Source organism: Panulirus ornatus, chromosome 15 (assembly GCF_036320965.1).
Source record: "Panulirus ornatus isolate Po-2019 chromosome 15, ASM3632096v1, whole genome shotgun sequence".
Taxonomy (NCBI): Eukaryota; Metazoa; Arthropoda; class Malacostraca; order Decapoda; family Palinuridae; genus Panulirus; species Panulirus ornatus.
This window is the reverse complement of record NC_092238.1, coordinates 57,589,735-57,611,008: the sequence shown is the minus strand read 5'-3', so window position 1 is coordinate 57,611,008 and position 21,274 is coordinate 57,589,735. Positions and strand designations below refer to the sequence as shown.

Here is a 21,274-nt window from a genome sequence, read left to right as displayed (position 1 = left end):
CTCATGGTAAGAGATTTAAAGTTAACAACTGAGATGGCATTACTCTCGTCAATACAATGATCATAGTTTTTAACGTGATTAAACAAGGTATTTGATACTTGTCCCGTTCTTATACTATATCTATGTTGTTTAAGTCAAACAGAAAGATCCTTACCACTCTGCCCAACATATAACTGGTAAGGATATTTCTGGTTCAATTCATTGACAGCATGTCGACTCCGGTATACCACATTGTTCCAGTTCACTTTTTTTCTTGCACGCCTTTCACCCTCCCGCATGATCAGGCCCCAATCACTCAAAATCTTTTTCACTCCATCTTTTCACCTTCAATTTGGTCTCCCATTTATCCTCGTTCCCTCCACCCCTGACACATATATCCTCTTTGTCATTCTTTCCTCACTCATTCTCTCCATGTGAAGGGAATATTTCAAGACACCCTCTTCTGCTCTCTCAACCACTCTCTCACCACATATCTCTCGATCTAACCACTTCACACCATATATTGTCATTAAACATTTCATTTTCAACACATTCAGCCTCCTCCACACAAGCGTATCTATAGCCCATATCTCACATCCGTATAACATTGTTGGAACCACTATTCCTTCAAACATACCCATTTTTGCTCTCCGATATAACGTTCTCGCCTTGCGCACATTCTTCATTGCTCCCAGAACCTTCTCCGACTCCCCCACCCAGTGACTCACCTCCACTTCCATGGTTTCATCCGTTGCTAAATAAACTCCCAGATATCTAAAGCACTTCACTTCCTCCAGTTTTTCTACTTTCAGATTTACCTTCCAGTTTACTTGTCCCTCAACTCTACTAAGCCTAATAACCTTTCCCTTATTCATACTTACCCTCAACTTTCTTCTTTCACACATTTTGCTAAACTAGGTCACCAGTTTCTCACTCGAATCAGCCACCAGCGCTGCATCATCACCGAACAACAATCTGACTCACTTTCCAAGTTCTCTCATCCACAAAAACATGTAGTGGTGAAATGAGAAGGAGATGGAGTAAGTATTTTCAAGGTCTGGTGAATGTTTTCGATGATAAAGCGTCAGATTTGGGTGTTTTGGTCGAGGTGGTGTGCAAAATGAGCGGGATCAGGGAGAATGGTTTGGTAAACTGAGAAAAGGTAGTGAAAGTTTTGCGAAAGTCGAAAGCCGGCAAGGTGACGAATTTGGATGGTACTGCAATGTAATATGTTATTAAACGAGATGAGGGTGTTGTTGACGGGTTGGTAAGGATATTCAATATATATATTGTTCCTAGTGAAGAACCTGAGGATTGTCGGAATGCATGCATAGTGCCATTGTATAAAGGCGAAGGGAATAAAAGTGAGTGTTCAAATCAAAGAGGTATAAGTTTGCTGAGTATTCCTTGAAAGTTATATGGGAAGGTATTGATTGAGAGGGTAAGGACACGTACAGAGCATCAGATTGGGGAAGAGCAGTGCGGTTTCAGAAGTGGTAGAGGATGTGTGGATCAGGTGTTTGCTTTGAAGAATGTATGAGAAATGCTTAAAAAACCAGACTAATTTGTATGTAACATTTATGGATCTGGAGAAGGCACATGATAAAGTTGATGAAGAGACTTTTTGGAAGCTATTAAGAGTATATGCTGCGGTAGATAAGTTGCTAAAATCAGTGAAAAGTTTTTATCATTGATGTAAGGCACGTGTACGAGTAGGTAAACAGGAAAGTGATTGGTTCCCAATGAATGTTGGTTTCGGGCAGGGGTGCGTGATGTCTCCATGGTTGTTTGATTTGTTTATGGATGGGGTTGTTCATGAAGTGAATGCAAGAGTTCTGGAGAGAGGGGCAATTATGCAGTCTGTTGTGGATGAGGTGGCTTGGGAAGTGAATCAGCTGTTGTTCCCTGATAGTAGGACGCTGGTGCCGGATTCGGGTGAGAAACGGCAGAAGCTGGTGACAGAGTTTGGTAAAGTGTGTGAATGATTAAACAACCATGGAGACATCACACACCCCTGCCACAAATCAACAGTCACTGAGAACCAATAACTTTCTCTCTTCCTGCACGTACACATGCCTTACATCATCGATAAAAATTTCTCACTACATCTCTAACAACTTGCCTCCCACACTAATTATTCTTCATACCTTCCATAGAGAATCTCTATCAACTCTATCATAGGCCTCTCCAGATCCATAAATACTACATACAAAATCGATTTGCTTTTCTACGTTTTTCGCACATACATTCTTCAAAGCAAACACCTGATCCACACATCCTCTACCACTTATGAAACCACACTGCTCTTCCCCAATCTGATGCTTTGTACATACCTTCACCCTTTCAATCAATACCCTCCCATATAATTTCCCAGGAATACTCAGCAAACGTATACCTCTTTAATTTGATCACTCACTTTTATCCCCTTTACCTTTTTACAATGGCACTGTGCAAGCATTCCGCCAATCCTCAGACACCTCACCATGAATCATACATACATTAAATAACCTTACCAACCAGTCAACGATACAGTTCCCATTTGTTCCCTTGTCTTACGCACTTTATTTACCGTCCTTCCCAAACATCTCTTTATTCTCCCTAAAATATAATGATACTCTTTCACCCCAACTTTCATTTACTCTCTTTTTCACCTCTTGCACCTTTCTCTTGACCTCCTGCTTCTTTCTTTTATACATCTCTCAGTCATTTGCATTAGTTCCCTGCAAAAATCGTCCAAATGCCTCTCTCTTCTCTTTTACTGATAATCTTACCTCTTTATCCCACCACTCACTACCCTTTCTAATCTTCCCACCTCCCACGCATCTCATGCCACAAGCATCTTTAGCGCAAGCCATTACTGCTACCCTAAATACATCCCACTCCTCCCCCACTCCCCTTACGTCCTTTGTCTTAACCTTTTTCCATTATGTACTCAGTCTCTCCTGGCACTTCCTCACACAAGTCTCCTTCCCAAGCTCACTTACTCTCACCACTCTCTTCACACCAATATTCTCTCTTCATTTCTGAAAACCACTACAAATCTTCACCTTCGCCTCCACAATATAATGATCACACATCCCCCAGTTGCACCTCTCAGCGCATTAACATACAAAAAGTCTCTCTTTCGCGCGCCTTTCAATTAACACGTAATCCAATAACGCTCTCTGGCCATCTCTCCTACTTACATACGTATACTTATGTATATCTCTCTTTTTAAACAAGGTATTCCCAATCACCATTCCATTGTCAGAGCATAAATCGTCAAGCTCTTCCCCATTTCCATTTACAACACTGAACACCTCATATATACCAATTATTCCCAAAACTGCCACATAACTCACCTTTCCATTCAAATCATCATTCACTGTAACCGGGTCTCGTGCATCAAAACTACTAACACACTTACTTAGCTGCTCCCAAATCACTTGCCTCTCATAATCTTTCTTCTCATGCCCAGGTGCATATGCACCAGTAATCATCTCTCTCCATACACTTTCAGTTTTAACCATATCAATCTAGAGTTTACTTTCTTACACTCTGTATATTACTCCTGTTTCTTGAGTAGTGCTACTCCTTCCCTTGCTCTTGTCCTCTCACTAACCTCTGACTTTACTCGCAAGACATTCCCAAACCACTCATCCCCTTTACCCTTGAGCTTCATTTCACTCAGAACCAGAACATCCAGGTTCCTTTCCTCAAACATGATACCTGTCTCTTCCTGTTTCTCATCTTGGTTACATCCACACACATTTAGACACCCCAGTCTGAGCCTTCGAGGAGGATGAGCTCTCCCCGCGTGACTCCTTCTTCGGTTTCCCCTTATAGAAAGTTAAAATACACTCTTCCCCTTTACCCTTCAGCTTCATTTTACTCAGAGCCAGATCGTCCAGGTTCCTTTCCTCAAACATGATACCTATCTCTTCCTGTTTCTCATCTTGGTTACATCCACACACCTTTAGACACCCCAGTCTGAGCCTTCGAGGAGGATGAGCTCTCCCCGCGTGAATCCTTCGATTTCCACTTTTAGAAAGTTAAAATACAAGGAGGGGAGGGTTTCTGGCCCGCCGCTCAAGTCCGCTTTAGTCGGCTTCTACCACACGTGAGGAATGCGTGGAAAGTATTCTTTCTACCCTATCCTTTTTTCTAATTTTCCTAAAGAAGGAACAGAGAAGGGGGCCAGGTGAGGATGTTCCCTCAAAGGTCCAGTCCTCTGTTCTTAACGCTACCTTGCTAACGCGGGAAATGTGAATAGTATGAAATAAAAATATATATATATATATATATATATATATATATATATATATATATATATATATATATATATATATATATATATATATATATATATATATATATATATATATTTTTGTCGCTGTCTCCCGCGTTTGCGAGGTAGCGCAAGGATACAGACAAAAGAAATGGCCAAACCCACCCCCATACACATGTATATACATACGTCCACAAACGCAAATATACATACCTACACAGCTCTCCATGGTTTACCCCAGACGCTTCACATACCCTGATTCAATCCACTGACAGCACGTCAACCCCGGTATACCACATCGATCCAATTCACTCTATTCCTTGCAAGCCTTTCACCCTCCTGCATGTTCAGGCCCCGATCACACAAAATCTTTTTCACTTCATCTTTCCACCTCCAATTTGGTTTCCCACTTCTCCTCGTTACCTCCACCTCCGACACATATATCCTCTTGATCAATCTTTCCGCACTCATTCTCTCCATGTAACCAAACCATTTCAAAACACCCTCTTCTGCTCTCTCAACCACGCTCTTTTTATTTCCATACATCTCTCTTACCCTTACGTTACTTACTCGATCAAACCACCTCACACCACACATTTTCCTTAAACATCTAATTTCCAGCACATCCATCCTCCTGCGCACAACACTATCCATAGCCCACGCCTCGCAACCATACAACATTGTTGGAACCACTATTCCTTCAAACATAGCCATTTTTGCTTTACGAGATAATGATCTCGACTTCCACACATTCTTCAAGGCTCCCAGGATTTTCGCCCCCTCCCCCACCCTATGATCCACTTCCGCTTCCATGGTTCCATCCGCTACCAGATCCACTCCCAGATATCTAAAACACTTCACTTCCTCCAGTTTTCCTCCATTCAAACTTACCTCCCAATTGACTTGACCCTCAAACCTACTGTACCTAATAACCTTGCTCTTATTCACATTTACTGTTAACATTCTCCTTTCACACACTTTACCAAACTCAGTCACCAGCTTCTGCAGTTTCTCACATGAATCAGCCACCAGCGCTGTATCATCAGCGAACAACAACTGACTCACTTCCCAAGCTCTCTCATCCCCAACAGACTTCATACTTGCCCCTCTTTCCAAAACTCTTGCATTCACCTCCCTAACAACCCCATCCATAAACAAATTAAACAACCATGGAGACATCACACACCCCTGCCGCAAACCTACATTCACTGAGAACCAATCACTTTCCTCTCTTCCTACACGTACACATGGATGGGGTTGTTAGGGATGTGAATGCAAGAGTTTTGGAAAGAGGGGCAAGTATGAAGTCGGTTTGGGATGAGAGAGCTTGGGAAGTGAGTCAGTTGTTGTTCGCTGATGATACAGCCCTGGTGGCTGATTCATGTGAGAAACTGCAGAAGCTGGTGACTGAGTTTGGTAAAGTGTGTGAAAGAAGAAAGTTAAGAGTAAATGTGAATAAGAGCAAGGTGATTAGGTACAATAGGGTTGACGGTCAAGTCAATTGGGAGGTAAGTTTGAATGGAGAAAAACTGGAGGAAGTAAAGTGTTTTAGATATCTAGGAGTGGATCTGGCAGCGGATGGAACCATGGAAGCGGAAGTGGATCATAGGGTGGGGGAGGGGGCGAAAATTCTGGGGGTCTTGAAGAATGTGTGGAAGTCGAGAACATTATCTCGGAAAGCAAAAATGGGTATGTTTGAAGGAATAGTGGTTCCAACAATGTTGTATGGCTGCGAGGCGTGGGCTATGGATAGAGTTGTGCGCAGGAGGATGGATGTGCTGGAAATGAGATGTTTGAGGACAATGTGTGGTGTGAGGTGGTTTGATCGAGTGAGTAACGTAAGGGTAAGAGAGATGTGTGGAAATAAAAAGAGCGTGGTTGAGAGAGCAGAAGAGGGTGTTTTGAAGTGGTTTGGGCACATGGAGAGAATGAGTGCGGAAAGATTGACCAAGAGGATATATGTGTCGGAGGTGGAGGGAACGAGGAGAAGAGGGAGACCAAATTGTAGGTGGAAAGATGGAGTGAAAAAGATTTTGTATGATCGGGGCCTGACCATGCAGGAGGGTGAAAGGAGGGCAAGGAATAGAGTGAATTGGAGCGATGTGGTATACCGGGGTTGACGTGCTGTCAGTGGATTGAATCAAGGCATGTGAAGCGTCTGGGGTAAACCATGGAAAGCTGTGTAGGTATGTATATTTGCGTGTGTGGACGTATGTATATGCATGTGTATGGGGGGGGGTGTTGGGCCATTTCTTTCGTCTGTTTCCTTGCGCTACCTCGCAAACGCGGGAGACAGCGACAAAGTGTGGATCAGGTGTTTGCTTTGAAGAATGTATGTGAGAAATACTTAGAAAAGCAAATGGATTTGTATGTAGCATTTATGGATCTGGAGAAGGCATATGATAGAGTTGATAGAGATGCTCTGTGGAAGGTATTAAGAATATATGGTGTGGGAGGCAAGTTGTTAGAAGCAGTGAAAAGTTTTTATCGAGGATGTAAGGCATGTGTACGTGTAGGAAGAGAGGAAAGTGATTGGTTCTCAGTGAATGTAGGTTTGCGGCAGGGGTGTGTGATGTCTCCATGGTTGTTTAATTTGTTTATGGATGGGGTTGTAAAGGAGGTAAATGCAAGAGTCCTGGAAAGAGGGGCAAGTATGAAGTCTGTTGGGGATGAGAGAGCTTGGGAAGTGAGTCAATTGTTGTTCGCTGATGATACAGCGCTGGTGGCTGATTCATGTGAGAAACTGCAGAAGCTGGTGACTGAGTTTGGTAAAGTGTGTGGAAGAAGAAAGTTGAGAGTAAATGTGAATAAGAGCAAGGTTATTAGGTACAGTAGGGGTGAGGGTCAAGTCAGTTGGGAGGTGAGTTTGAATGGAGAAAAACTGGAGGAAGTGAAGTGTTTTAGATATCTGGGAGTGGATCTGTCAGCGGATGGAACCATGGAAGCGGAAGTGGATCATAGGGTGGGGGAGGGGGCGAAAATTTTGGGAGCCTTGAAAAATGTGTGGAAGTCGAGAACATTATCTCGGAAAGCAAAAATGGGTATGTTTGAGGGAATAGTGGTTCCAACAATGCTGTATGGTTGCGAGGCGTGGGCTATGGATAGAGATGTGCGCAGGAGGATGGATGTGCTGGAAATGAGATGTTTGAGGACAATGTGTGGTGTGAGGTGGTTTGATCGAGTAAGTAACGTAAGGGTAAGAGAGATGTGTGGAAATAAAAAGAGCGTGGTCGAGAGAGCAGAAGAGGGTGTTTTGAAATGGTTTGGGCACATGGAGAGAATGAGTGAGGAGAGATTGACCAAGAGGATATATGTGTCGGAGGTGGAGGGAACGAGGAGAAGAGGGAGACCAAATTGGAGGTGGAAAGATGGAGTGAAAAAGATTTTGTGTGATCGGGGCCTGAACATGCAGGAGGGTGAACGGAGGGCAAGAAATAGAGTGAATTGGAGTCATGTGGTATACAGGGGTTGACGTGCTGTCAGTGGATTGAAGCAAGGCATGTGAAGCGTCTGGGGTAAACCATGGAAAGCTGTGTAGGTATGTATATTTGCGTGTCTGGACGTGTGTATGTACATGTGTATGGGGGGGGGGGGTTGGGCCATTTCTTTCGTCTGTTTCCTTGCGCTACCTCGCAAACGCGGGAGACAGCGACAAAGTATAAAAAAAAAAAAAAAAAAAAAAAAAAAAAAAAAAAAAAAAAATATATATATATATATATATATATATATATATATATATATATACATATATATATATGGTTTGATCGAGTAAGTAATGCAAGGGTAAGAGAGATGTGTGGAAATAAAAAGAGTGTGGTTGAGAGAGCAGAAGAGGGTGTTTTGAAATGGTTTGGTCACATGGAGAGAGTGAGTGAGGGAAGATTGACCAAGAGGATATATGTGTCGGAGGTGGAGGGAACGAGGAGAAGTGGGAGTAAAATTGGAGGTGGAAAGATGAAGTGAAAAAGATTTTGAGTGATCGGGGCCTGAACATGCAGGAGGGTGAAAGGCGGGCAAGGAATAGAGTGAATTGGATCGATGTGGTATACCGGGATTGACGTGTTGTCAGTGGATTGAATCAGGGCATGTGAAGCGTCTGGGGTAAACCATGGAAAGCTGTGTGGGGCCTGGATATGGAAAGGGAGCTGTGGTTTCGGGTATTACTGCATGACAGCTAGAGACTGAGTGTGAACGAATGGGGCCTTTGTTGTCTTTTCCTAGTGCTACCCCGCTCACATGAGTGGGGAGGGGGATGGTATTCCATGTGTGGCGAGTTGGCGATGGGAATGAATAAACCCAGAGAGTGTGAATTTTGTGCATGGGTATATATGTATGTGTCTGTGTGTGTATATATATGTGTACATTGCGATGTATAGGTATGTATATATGCGTGTGTGCACGTGTGTGTATATACATGTGTATGGGGGTGGGTTGGGCCATTTCTTTCGTCTGTTTCCTTGCGCTACCTCGCAAACGCGGGAGACAGCGTCAAAACAAAATAGATAAATAAAAAAATAAACTTTCCTCTTATGCACTGTAGCCACACCCACTGCATTACGGCTCATTAGCCAGGGTGTGTGGCCACACCTAGAATGTATGAAGGCTCATTAGCCACTGCGTGTAGATGCACGTAGTTTGCACGGCAGTGCACCGGGCAGGGATCTTAACTTTATTGACAAAATGGTAGCCTTACACAGTGGAGAGGAAAGCGATATACTCTTGTAGTTTCGTGTTGCGCAGCTAATTCCAGTATTTCGAAATGATATACTTCATACATATATGCTAGACATATGTTGCACGTATGAAAACGTATAAGTAGGTTTCCGTAGATATATAACTTAGTCGAATGTGTTTAGAATCTCTGATAATGCTTTAGTTGTTAGAGGAATGACAGTGGATTATTCTGTCCATAAGAGGTAATCTAAATTGTAGTAATAAATGTTAGCAGTTTGTTTAATCAGTATAGGCAGTTGTCTTTATTGCAAGAGCCAGGAATAATTAGTAAGACTTTCTTTACTGTCAGCTTGAACCACAGTTGGCCTGTATGCATTTCACTTGTTTCCATTATCTATAAAGACAGAAAAATTAGTGTACGAATGCCGGGCTTTATGCAATAAGTAATTCGCTGGCAGAATTATTTTGTAGAGATTAGCAGTGGAATATGATGAGGAACCTTAGTTGTTTTTTCCTACGATAATGACTAAGTCTACGGTTGCAAGGATTGTTAAAATCAGGATGAGTGTGTGGTTACTAGAAGGAGAGGAAACAATTCTTCTCATCATGAATCCCTGAGAAAACTTCATCTTTCTTCCTCTAACAGATGAATATTCCTTTAGATTTCGGTGCTGTTTTTGTTCAAATGTACCAGCGTAATGACGTCTGTTTTGATTCCCGTTATTACGGTTATTGGTAGTTCTGCCAATAGGAGATTTTTAACACAGACGCCATCACGTGGAATAATCTCTACCAAAACTTGAGAATTAAGGTGAATATCGGCTGCAAAGGAAGATCAGGTGAAGTTTTGATAAGTTCTGTAGATTTCTAGCTATTTTCATCTACTATTGCTTTATGAATTCCACATTCTCCCGATCTTCACAGCCCCTGCTACTATCAATATACTCATTATGACAGAATGAAAAACATGCTCCATATGATGTTCTGCTCCTCTTGTTCTGATCTCCTGACATGCTAACTTACCAATACTGATATTTTATTCTTCTTTATCACTAACTGTTCTCTCCTTTTACTCTTTTTTACTGTTTCATGAAGGCAGTTCTCTTTCCTTTAGCTCGTCATCTCTCTTTCGCTTCGCTCATCCGCTCTCTTTCTTGGGACCCATCACCTTATCTTATGGGCTAACCAGGGCTGCCCTCAGCCTTCCTCCTCCTCCCCGGCCTTTCAACTCCTGCCGGCTCATCAACTCCTCCCCAAGCCCGCTAGCTCAAACCCCGGCCCATAAGCTCAACTCTCCCTAACCATCAGCTTCCCTCTTCAAAACTATCAGCTTCTTTCCCTAAACCAACAGCTCCTCCCCACTGCTGACTGTGTCTCCCCCAGCAGACGCGCCCGTGTGCCGTAGTAACCATATGGTTTACCACGGCGCCGCAAGATACGAGCAGGTAAACATTCCCTGTGACTTGGACGCCTACCCGACCCCGATGGCCTTCCGCTGGACCTTCAACAACAGCGGCGAGAGTGTTGAGATCCCACAGGTACGTTCCAGGCACCCTATGTACACTCTTTTCACGTAAACTAGGTCTACCAGCCCTTATAAAGGTGAGGTCTGTAAAGCTTTTAGATAAATAATTTCTACCAGCTTTAACTAGGTCATATCTGCCAGTCTTTATATAAGTTAGGTCTACCAGCCCTTCTCTTGCTCAATCTACAAGCCCTTCTGTAGTTTATGTCCACCAGCTTTTGTGGTAGGTTTGGTCTACCAGCCCTTATATAGGTCAGGTCTACTCGTCCGTATGTATTATAGCCTATGACACCTCTATGTAGTTTCAGGAGTTGCCTGCCCTCTGTTAGGTCACTTTCAAGTGAGTCAGATCAACAATCCTTCAGGACTGCCAGCCCTTACACAATCGTTCACGTAGGTCAGACCTGCCAAGCCCATGTACGTCAGTACCTACAGACCCTTATGTTAGGTCACGTGATAAATACATGGAACCCTTCTCTCTTTCCACGTCCATATTTTCCTACGGTTTTTATTTGCATGTAATTCACACCCCAGGTTCAGTCATGCTCATATATGTCCTCTGAAACCAAAATTCGACGTTTTACTTTGTCTTTGGTATGACATAATATACCAGTAACCGAAAGAGAATAGTTGACTTCGAAAATATTTTGTCCATCTTGATTACCTAAAGAACGAAAAGAATGATTTCAAGTAAGGAAACAAAGTTCCTCAATATATAGCCACTAGTCCTGGTATACTTGAAGGGCTCATTTTTTTTTTTTTTCGTCTTTAAACAGTAAGGCATAAAGTGTAATTCACCTGCTTAGTCTTTAAGACTATATTTAATCTCACATACTCGATTATAGGTTTCATAACCATTCATCTCCGTAGTGTTTCATATCATAAATTAAACATGCTTCATATCTTGTATCATTTTGTGGGGTTCGACTTTTTCGAGTTCTCCTCAACAGATAACGCCAGGCCACAAATGCATCATGAGGTTCGAGCCTGGAAGCAGTACATTTATCTTTATGAAACAGTTCCCAACACAGCAATTGGATATATGTAAGCAGTGTGATCTCATTTTGACTTGAAAATGTTTCAGTCGTACAATAAAAGCGCGTTTGAGCTACCTGACCAGACTTAGAGGGATAAGTTAATATCTTCAGACGATCAGTGTTGTGTAGAACACCGTGTATCCTTGAAACGCCGAACATATTCGTTGATAGGCTGTCTTGCGTATGAAGTCCACCATAGTTCGCGTGTCAGTGTTGTGAAAGGTTTGTGGAAAGAAAGAGAAAAACTTTTTGTCTTTTAGCACAAGTTCATCAAACAATAATTGTTTTTTGTCATAAATTCGAACTGAAAAACATCCATGTCTTACTGTGGTGTGATTTAGTAACCTGATTACATAAATCAAGTTTCTCTGGTATTACTATTCACATTTTTCTGTGACTATTTTTAACATTTTAGTAATGGATGTCATTATGTACATTACATATCTATCATCATGATTTGCGCTCCTGATCTTATCATGCTTCTCCTATTTTCTAGTATTTGTTTTCAGAACGAGTTCTGAGATTTTCTGCATTTCCAGGAATCATATCAGTATTGTTTAACTTATTTTTCTTCCCTGATATTCAAATGTTTTGATAATGACTTATGATTTACATATATTGCGCTTATGATGGCTTAGAATTTATTCATCCTTTTGCTTTTGCTTCATTCTACACATTATACAACATGGATTCAACTCAAATATTGAGAAATCATGAATTTTCCACTGCCCACCTACTCCAGCGTCTTCCTCCAATAGGTCACATTTTAGAACATTTTAGAACGGCACATTCTGTAGCTGGGGATAAAGATACGTACAGATCTACGTGGGTTATCATTACACCTTCTCCAGTTGGGTCATACTTACAATACCTCCAGGTAGTTTATAGCTACAGTTATTTTTCTCTCAGGAATGTTATAACCACAATTTCCAGTAGACTTTAACCAAGCCTTTTCAAAGGCATAATTTTTGAGGAAATCTGCAACCTTTCCTTTACCAGTAAGGTTGTAGGAGTACCTTAACCTAGAAAATATATTTTCTTACACACACACACACACACACACACACACACACACACACACACACACACACAAACACACACACACACACACACACACACACACAGACACACACAGACACACACAGACAGACACACACACACACACACACACACACAAACACACACACACACACATATATATATATATATATATATATATATATATATATATATATATATATATATATATATATATATATATATATATATATATATATATATGGTTTTGATGCACGAGACCGGGTTATAGTGATGGGTGATTTGAATGCAAAGGTGAGTAATGTGGCAGTTGAGGGAATAATTGGTATACGTGGGGTGTTCAGTGTTGTAAATGGAAATGGTGAAGAGCTTGTAGATTCATGTGCTGAAAAAGGACTGGTGATTGGGAATACCTGGTTTAAAAAGCGAGATATACATAAGTATACGTATGTAAGTAGGAGAGATGGACAGAGAGCGTTATTGGATTACGTGTTAATTGACAGGCGTGCGAAAGAGAGACTTTTGGATGTTAATGTGCTGAGAGGTGCAACTGGAGGGATGTCTGATCATTATCTTGTGGAGGCTAAGGTGAAGATTTGTATGGGTTTTCAGAAAAGAAGAGTGAATGTTGGGGTGAAGAGGATGGTGAGAGTAAGTGAGCTTGAGAAGGAGACTTGTGTGAGGAAGTACCAGGAGAGACTGAGTACAGAATGGAGAAAGGTGAGAACAATGGAAGTAAGGGGAGTCGGGGAGGAATGGGATGTATTTAGGGAATCAGTGATGGATTGCGCAAAAGATGCTTGTGGCATGAGAAAAGTGGGAGGTGGGTTCATTAGAAAGGGTAGTGAGTGGTGGGATGAAGAAGTAAGATTATTAGTGAAAGAGAAGAGAGAGGCATTTGGACGATTTCTGCAGGGAAAAAATGCAATTGAGTGGGAGATATATGAAAGAAAGAGACAGGAGGTCAAGAGAAAGGTGCAAGAGGTGAAAAAGAGGGCAAATGAGAGTTGGGGTGAGAGAGTATCATTAAATTTTAGGGAGAATAAAAAGATGTTCTGGAAGGAGGTAAATAAAGTGCGTAAGACAAGGGAGCAAATGGGAACTTCAGTGAAGGGCGAACATGGGGAGGTGATAACAAGAAGTGTTGATGTGAGAAGGAGATGGAGTGAGTATTTTGAAGGTTTGTTGAATGTGTTTGATGATAGAGTGGTAGATATAGGGTGTTTTGGTCGAGGTGGTGTGCAAAGTGAGAGGGTTAGGGAAAATGATTTGGTAAACAGAGAAGAGGTAGTAAAAGCTTTGCGGAAGATGAAAGCCGGCAAGGCAGCAGGTTTGGATGGTATTACAGTGGAATTTATTAAAAAAAGGGTTGACTGTATCATTGACTGGTTGGTAAGGTTATTTAATGTATGTATGACTCATGGTGAGGTGCCTGAGGATTGGCGGAATGCGTGCATAGTGCCATTGTACAAAGGCAAAGGGGATAAGAGTGAGTGCTCAAATTACAGAGGTATAAGTTTGTTTAGTATTCCTGGTAAATTATATGGGAGGGTATTGATTGAGAGGGTGAAGGCATGTACAGAGCATCAGATTGGGGAAGAGCAGTGTGGTTCCAGAAGTCGTAGAGGATGTGTGGATCAGATGTTTGCTTTGAAGAATGTATGTGAGAAATACTTAGAAAAGGAAATGGATTTCTATGTAGCATTTATGGATCTGGAGAAGGCATATGATAGAGTTGATAGACATGCTCTGTGGAAGGTATTAAGAATATATGGTGTTGGAGGCAAGTTGTTAGAAGCAGTGAAAAGTTTTTATCGAGGATGTAAGGCATGTGTACGTGTAGGAAGAGAGGAAAGTGTTTGTTTCTCAGTGAATGTAGGTTTGCGGCAGGGGTGTGTGATGTCTCCATGGTTGTTTAATTTGTTTATGGATTGGGTTGTTAGGGAGGTGAATGCAAGAGTTTTGGAAAGAGGGGCAAGTATGAAGTCTGTTGGGGATGAGAGAGCTTGGGAAGTGAGTCAGTTGTTGTTTGCTGATGATACAGCGCTGGTGGCTGATTCATGTGAGAAACTGCAGAAGCTGGTGACTGAGTTTGGTAAAGTGTGTGAAAGAAGAAAGTTAAGAGTAAATGTGAATAAGAGCAAGGTTATTAGGTACAGTAGGGTTGAGGGTCAAGTCAATTGGGAGGTAAGTTTAAATGGAGGAAAACTGGAGGAAGTAAAGTGTTTTAGATATCTGGGAGTGGATCTGGCAGCGGATGGAACCATGGAAGCGGAAGTGGATCATAGGGTGGGGGAGGGGGCGAAAATCCTGGGAGCCTTGAAGAATGTGTGGAAGTCGAGATAATTATCTCGGAAAGCAAAAATGCGTATGTTTGAAGGAATAGTGGTTCCAACAATGTTGTATGGTTGCGAGGCGTGGGCTATGGATAGAGTTGTGCGCAGGAGGATGGATGTGCTGGAAATAAGATGTTTGAGGACAATATGTGGTGTTAGGTGGTTTGATCGAGTAAGTAATGTAAGGGTAAGAGAGATGTTTGGAAATAGAAAGAGCGTGGTTGAAAGAGCAGAAGAGGGTGTTTTGAAATGGTTTGGGCACATAGATAGAATGAGTGAGGAAAGATTGACCAAGAGGATATATATGTCGGAGGTGGAGGGAACGAGGAGAATTGGGAAACCAAATTGGAGGTGGAAAGATGAAGTGAAAAAGATTTTGAGTGATCGGGGCCTGAACATGCAGGAGGGTGAAAGGCGGGCAAGGAATAGAGTGAATTGGATCGATGTGGTATACTGGGGTTGACGTGCTGTCAGTGGATTGAATCATGTCATACGAAGCGTCTGGGGTAAACCATGGAAAGTTTTGTGGGGCCTGTATGTGGAAAGGGAGCTGTGGATTCGGGCATTACTGCATGACAGCTAGAGACTGAGTGTGAACGAATGGGGCCTTTGTTGTCTTTTCCTAGCGCTACCTCGCACACATGAGGGGGAAGGGGGATGGTATTCCATGTGTGGCGAGGTGGCGATGGGAGTGAATAAAGGCAGACAGTGTGAATTGTGTGCATGGGTATATAAATATGTGTCTGTGTGTGTATATATATGTGTACATTGAAATGTATAGGTATGTATATTTGCGTGTGTGGACGTGTATGTATATAGATGTGTATGGGGGTGGGTTGGGCCATTTCTTTCGTCTGTTTCCTTGCGCTACCTCGCAAACGCGGGAGACAGCGAAAAGCAAAATAGTAATGAAATATATATATATATATATATATATATATATATATATATATATATATATATATATATATATATATATATATATATATATATATATATATATATATATATATATATATATATATATATATATATATATATATATAATTAAATATATATATATATATATATATATTATCCCTGGGGATAGGGGATTAAGAATACTTCCCACGTATTCCCTGCGTGTCGTAGAAGGCGACTAAAAGGGGAGGGAGCGGGGGGCTGGAAATCCTCCCCTCTCGTTTTTTTTTTTTTTTTTTTTTTTTTTTTTTTTTCCAAAAGAAGGAACAGAGGGGGGCCAGTTGAGGATATTCCAAAAAAGGCCCAGTCCTCTGTTCTTAGCGCTACCTCGCTAACGCGGGAAATGGCGAATAGTTTAAAAGAAAGAAAGAAAAATATATATATATATATATATATATATATATATATATATATATATATATATATATATATATATATATATTATATTTATATTTATTTATTATACTTTGTCGCTGTCTCCCGCGTTTGCGAGGTAGCGCAAGGAAACAGACGAAACAAATGGCCCAACCCCCCCCCATAAACATGTATATACATACGTCCACACATGCAAATATACATACCTACACAGCTTTCCATGGTTTACCCCAGACGCTTCACATGCCTTTATTCAATCCACTGACAGCACGTCAACCCCGGTATACCACATCGCTCCAATTCACTCTATTCCTTGCCCTCCTTTCACCCTCCTGCATGTTCAGGCCCCGATCACACAAAATCTTTTTCACTCCATCTTTTCACCTCCAATTTGGTCTCCCTCTTCTCCTCGTTCCCTCCACCTCCGACACATATATCCTCTTGGTCAATCTTTCCTCACTCATTCTCTCCATGTGCCCAAACCACTTCAAAACACCCTCTTTTGCTCTCTCAACCACGCTCTTTTTATTTCCACACATCTCTCTTACCCTTACGTTACTTACTCGATCAAACCACCTCACACCACATATTGTCCTCAAACATCTCATTTCCAGCACATCCATCCTCCTGCGCACAACTCTATCCATAGCCCACGCCTCGCAACCATACAACATTGTTGGAACCACTATTCCTTCAAACATACCCATTTTTGCTTTCCGAGATAATGTTCTCGACTTCCACACATTCCTCAAGGCCCCCAGAATTTTCGCCCCCTCCCCCACCCTATGATCCACTTCCGCTTCCATGGTTCCATCCGCTGCCAGATCCACTCCCAGATATCTAAAACACTTTACTTCCTCCAGTTTTTCTCCATTCAAACTCACCTCTCAATTGACTTGACCCTCAACCCTACTGTACCTAATAACCTTGCTCTTATTCACATTTACTCTTAACTTTCTTCATCCACACGCTTTACCAAACTCAGTCACCAGCTTCTGCAGTTTCTCACATGAATCAGCCACCAGCGCTGTATCATCAGCGAACAACAACTGACTCACTTCCCAAGCTCTCTCATCCCCAACAGACTTCATACTTGCCCCTTTTTCCAAAACTCTTGCATTTACCTCCCTAACATCACCATCCATAAACAAATTAAACAACCATGGAGACATCACACACCCCTGCCGCAAACCTACATTCACTGAGAACCAATCACTTTCCTATCTTCCTACACGTACACATGCCTTACATCCTCGATAAAAACTTTTCACTGCTTCTAACAACTTTCCTCCCACATCATATATTCTTAATACCTTCCACAGAGCATCTCTATCAACTCTATCATATACCTTCTCCAGATCCATAATGCTACATACAAATCCATTTGCTTTTCTAAGTATTTCTCACATACATTCTTCAAAGCAAACACCTGATCCTCACATCCTCTACCACTTCTGAAACCACACTGCTCTTCCCCAATCTGATGCTCTGTATATGCCTTCACCCTCTCAATCAATACTCTCCCATATAATATACCAGGAATACTCAACAAACTTATACCTCTGTAATTTGAGCACTCACTCTTATCCCCTTTGCCTTTGTACAATGGCACTATGCACGCATTCCGCCAATCCTCAGGCACCTCACCATGAGTCATACATACATTAAATAACCTTACCAACCAGTCAATAATACAGTCACCCCCTTTTTTAATAAATTCCACTGCAATACCATCCAAACCTGCTGCCTTGCCGGCTTTCATCTTCCGCAAAGCTTTCACTACCTCTTCTCTGTTTACCAAATCATTTTCCCTAACCCTCTCACTTTGCACACCTCCTCGACCAAAACACCCTATATCTGCCACTCTATCATAAAACACATTCAACAAACCTTCAAAATACTCACTCCATCTCCTTCTCACATCACCACTACTTGTTATCACCTCCCCATTTGCGCCCTTCACTGAAGTTCCCATTTATATATATATATATATTTATACATATATATATATATATATATATATTTTTTTTTTTTTCATACTATTCGCCATTTCCCAAAAAAAAAAAAAAAAAAAAAAAATATATATATATATATATATATATATATATATATATATATATATATATATATATATATATATATATATATATATCTATACATATATATATATGTATAGATATACTTCCCACGTATTCCTCGCGTGTCGTAGAAAGTGGGTGATTATTGGTGCATATGCACCTGGGCATGAGAAGAAAGATCATGAGAGGCAAGTGTTTTGGGAGCTGCTAAATGAGTGTGTTAGCGGTTTTGATGCACGAGACCGGGTTATAGTGATGGGTGATTTGAATGCAAAGGTGAGTAATGTGGCAGTTGAGGGAATAATTGGTATGCATGGGGTGTTCAGTGTTGTAAATGGAAATGGTGAAGAGCTTGTAGATTTATATGCTGAAAAAGGACTGATGATTGGGAATACCTGGTTTAAAAAGCGAGATATACATAAGTATACTTATGTAAGTAGGAGAGATGGCCAGAGAGCGTTATTGGATTACGTGTTAATTGACAGGCGTGCGAAAGAGAGACTTTTGGATGTCAATGTGCTGAGAGGTGCAACTGGAGGGATGTCTGATCATTATCTTGTGGAGGCTAAGGTGAAGATTAGTATGGTTTTTCAGAAAAGAAGAGTGAATGTTGGGGTGAAGAAGGTGGTGAGAGTAAGTGAGCTTGGGAAGGAGACCTGTGTGAAGAAGTATCTGGAGAGACTGTGTACAGAATGGGAAAAAGTGAGAAAAATGGAAGTAAGGGGAGTGGGGGAGGAATGGGATGTATTTAGGGAATCAGTGATGGATTGCGCAAAAGATGCTTGTGGCATGAGAAGAGTGGGAGGTGCGCTGTTTAGAAAGGGTAGTGAGTGGTGGGATGAAGAAGTAAGAGTATTAGTGAAAGAGAAGAGAGAGGCATTAGGACGATTTTTGCAGGGAAAAAATGCAATTGAGTGGGAGATGTATAAAAGAAAGAGACAGGAGGTCAAGAGAAAGGTGCAAGAGGTGAAAAAAAGGGCAAATGAGAGTTGGGGTGAGAGACTATCAGTAAATTTTAGGGAGAATAAAAAGATGTTCTGGAAGGAGGTAAATAGGGTGCGTAAGACAAGGGAGCAAATGGGAACTTCAGTGAAGGGCGTAAATGGGGAGGTGATAACAAGTAGTGGTGATGGAAGAAGGAGATGGAATGAGTATTTTGAAGGTTTGTTGAATGTGTCTGATGACAGAGTGGCAGATATAGGGTGTTTGGGTCGAGGTGGTGTGCAAAGTGAGAGGGTTAGGGAAAATGATTTGGTAAACAGAAAAGAGGTAGTAAAAGCTTTGCGGAAGATGAAAGCCGGCAAGGCAGCAGGTTTGGATGGTATTGCAGTGGAATTTATTAAAAAAGGGGGTGACTGTATTGTTGACTGGTTGGTAAGGTTATTTAATGTATGTATGACTCATGGTGAGGTGCCTGAGGATTGGCGGAATGCGTGCATAGTGCCATTGTACAAAGGCAAAGGGGATAAGAGTGAGTGCTCAAATTACAGAGGTATAAGTTTGTTGAGTATTCCTGGTAAATTATATGGGAGGGTATTGATTGAGAGGGTGAAGGCATGTACAGAGCATCAGATTGGGGAAGAGCAGTGTGGTTTCAGAAGTGGTAGAGGATGTGTGGATCAGGTGTTTGCTTTGAAGAATGTATGTGAGAAATACTTAGAAAAGCAAATGGATTTGTATGTAGCATTTATGGATCTGGAGAAGGCATATGATAGAGTTGATAGAGATGCTCTGTGGAAGGTATTAAGAATATATGGTGTGGGAGGCAAGTTGTTAGAAGCAGTGAAAAGTTTTTATCGAGGATGTAAGGCATGTGTACGTGTAGGAAGAGAGGAAAGTGATTGGTTCTCAGTGAATGTAGGTTTGCGGCAGGGGTGTGTGATGTCTCCATGGTTGTTTAATTTGTTTATGGATGGGGTTGTTAGGGAGGTAAATGCAAGAGTTTTGGAAAGAGGGGCAAGTATGAAGTCTGTTGGGGATGAGAGAGCTTGGGAAGTGAGTCAGTTGTTGTTCGCTGATGATACAGCGCTGGTGGCGGATTCATGTGAGAAACTGCAGAAGCTGGTGACTGAGTTTGGTAAAGTGTGTGGAAGAAGAAAGTTAAGAGTAAATGTGAATAAGAGCAAGGTTATTAGGTACAGTAGGGTTGAGGGTCAAGTCAATTGGGAGGTGAGTTTGAATGGAGAAAAACTGGAGGAAGTGAAGTGTTTTAGATATCTGGGAGTGGATCTGTCAGCGGATGGAACCATGGAAGCGGAAGTGGATCATAGGGTGGGGGAGGGGGCGAAAATTTTGGGAGCCTTGAAAAATGTGTGGAAGTCGAGAACATTATCCCGGAAAGCAAAAATGGGTATGTTTGAAGGAATAGTGGTTCCAACAATGTTGTATGGTTGCGAGGCGTGGGCTATGGATAGAGTTGTGCGCAGGAGGATGGATGTGCTGGAAATGAGATGTTTGAGGACAATGTGTGGTGTGAGGTGGTTTGATCGAGTAAGTAACGTAAGGGTAAGAGAGATGTGTGGAAATAAAAAGAGCGTGGTTGAGAGAGCAGAAGAGGGTGTTTTGAAATGGTTTGGGCACATGGAGAGAATGAGTGAGGAAAGATTGACCAAGAGGATATATGTGTCGGAGGTGGAGGGAACGAGGAGAAGAGGGAGACCAAATTGGAGGTGGAAAGATGGAGTGAAAAGGATTTTGTGTGATCGGGGCCTGAACATGCAGGAGGGTGAAAGGAGGGCAAGAAATAGAGTGAATTGGAGCGATGTGGTATACAGGGGTTGACGTGCTGTCAGTGGATTGAATCAAGGCATGTGAAGCGTCCGGGGTAAACCATGGAAAGCTGTGTAGGTATGTATATTTGCATGTGTGGACGTGTGTATGTACATGTGTATGGGGGGGGGGGGGTTGGGCCATTTCTTTCGTCTGTTTCCTTGCGCTACCTCGCAAACGCGGGAGACAGCGACAAAGTATAAAAAAAAAAAAAAAAATATATATATATATATGAA

The 21,274-nt window shown here is 41.8% G+C and overlaps 1 protein-coding gene across 1 annotated transcript in view; it reads left to right on the top strand.

Annotated features, from left to right (window-relative positions):
- Nucleotides 1-21,274, top strand: part of LOC139753639 (kin of IRRE-like protein 2) — a gene marked incomplete at its 5' end in the record, with an annotated part of 622,394 nt that overhangs the window by 430,628 nt on the left and 170,492 nt on the right. The window contains one exon of the mRNA XM_071670248.1: nucleotides 10,272-10,458. Within this exon, the coding sequence (XP_071526349.1) occupies nucleotides 10,272-10,458 (187 nt within the window). The remainder of the gene's footprint in view (nucleotides 1-10,271; nucleotides 10,459-21,274) is intronic.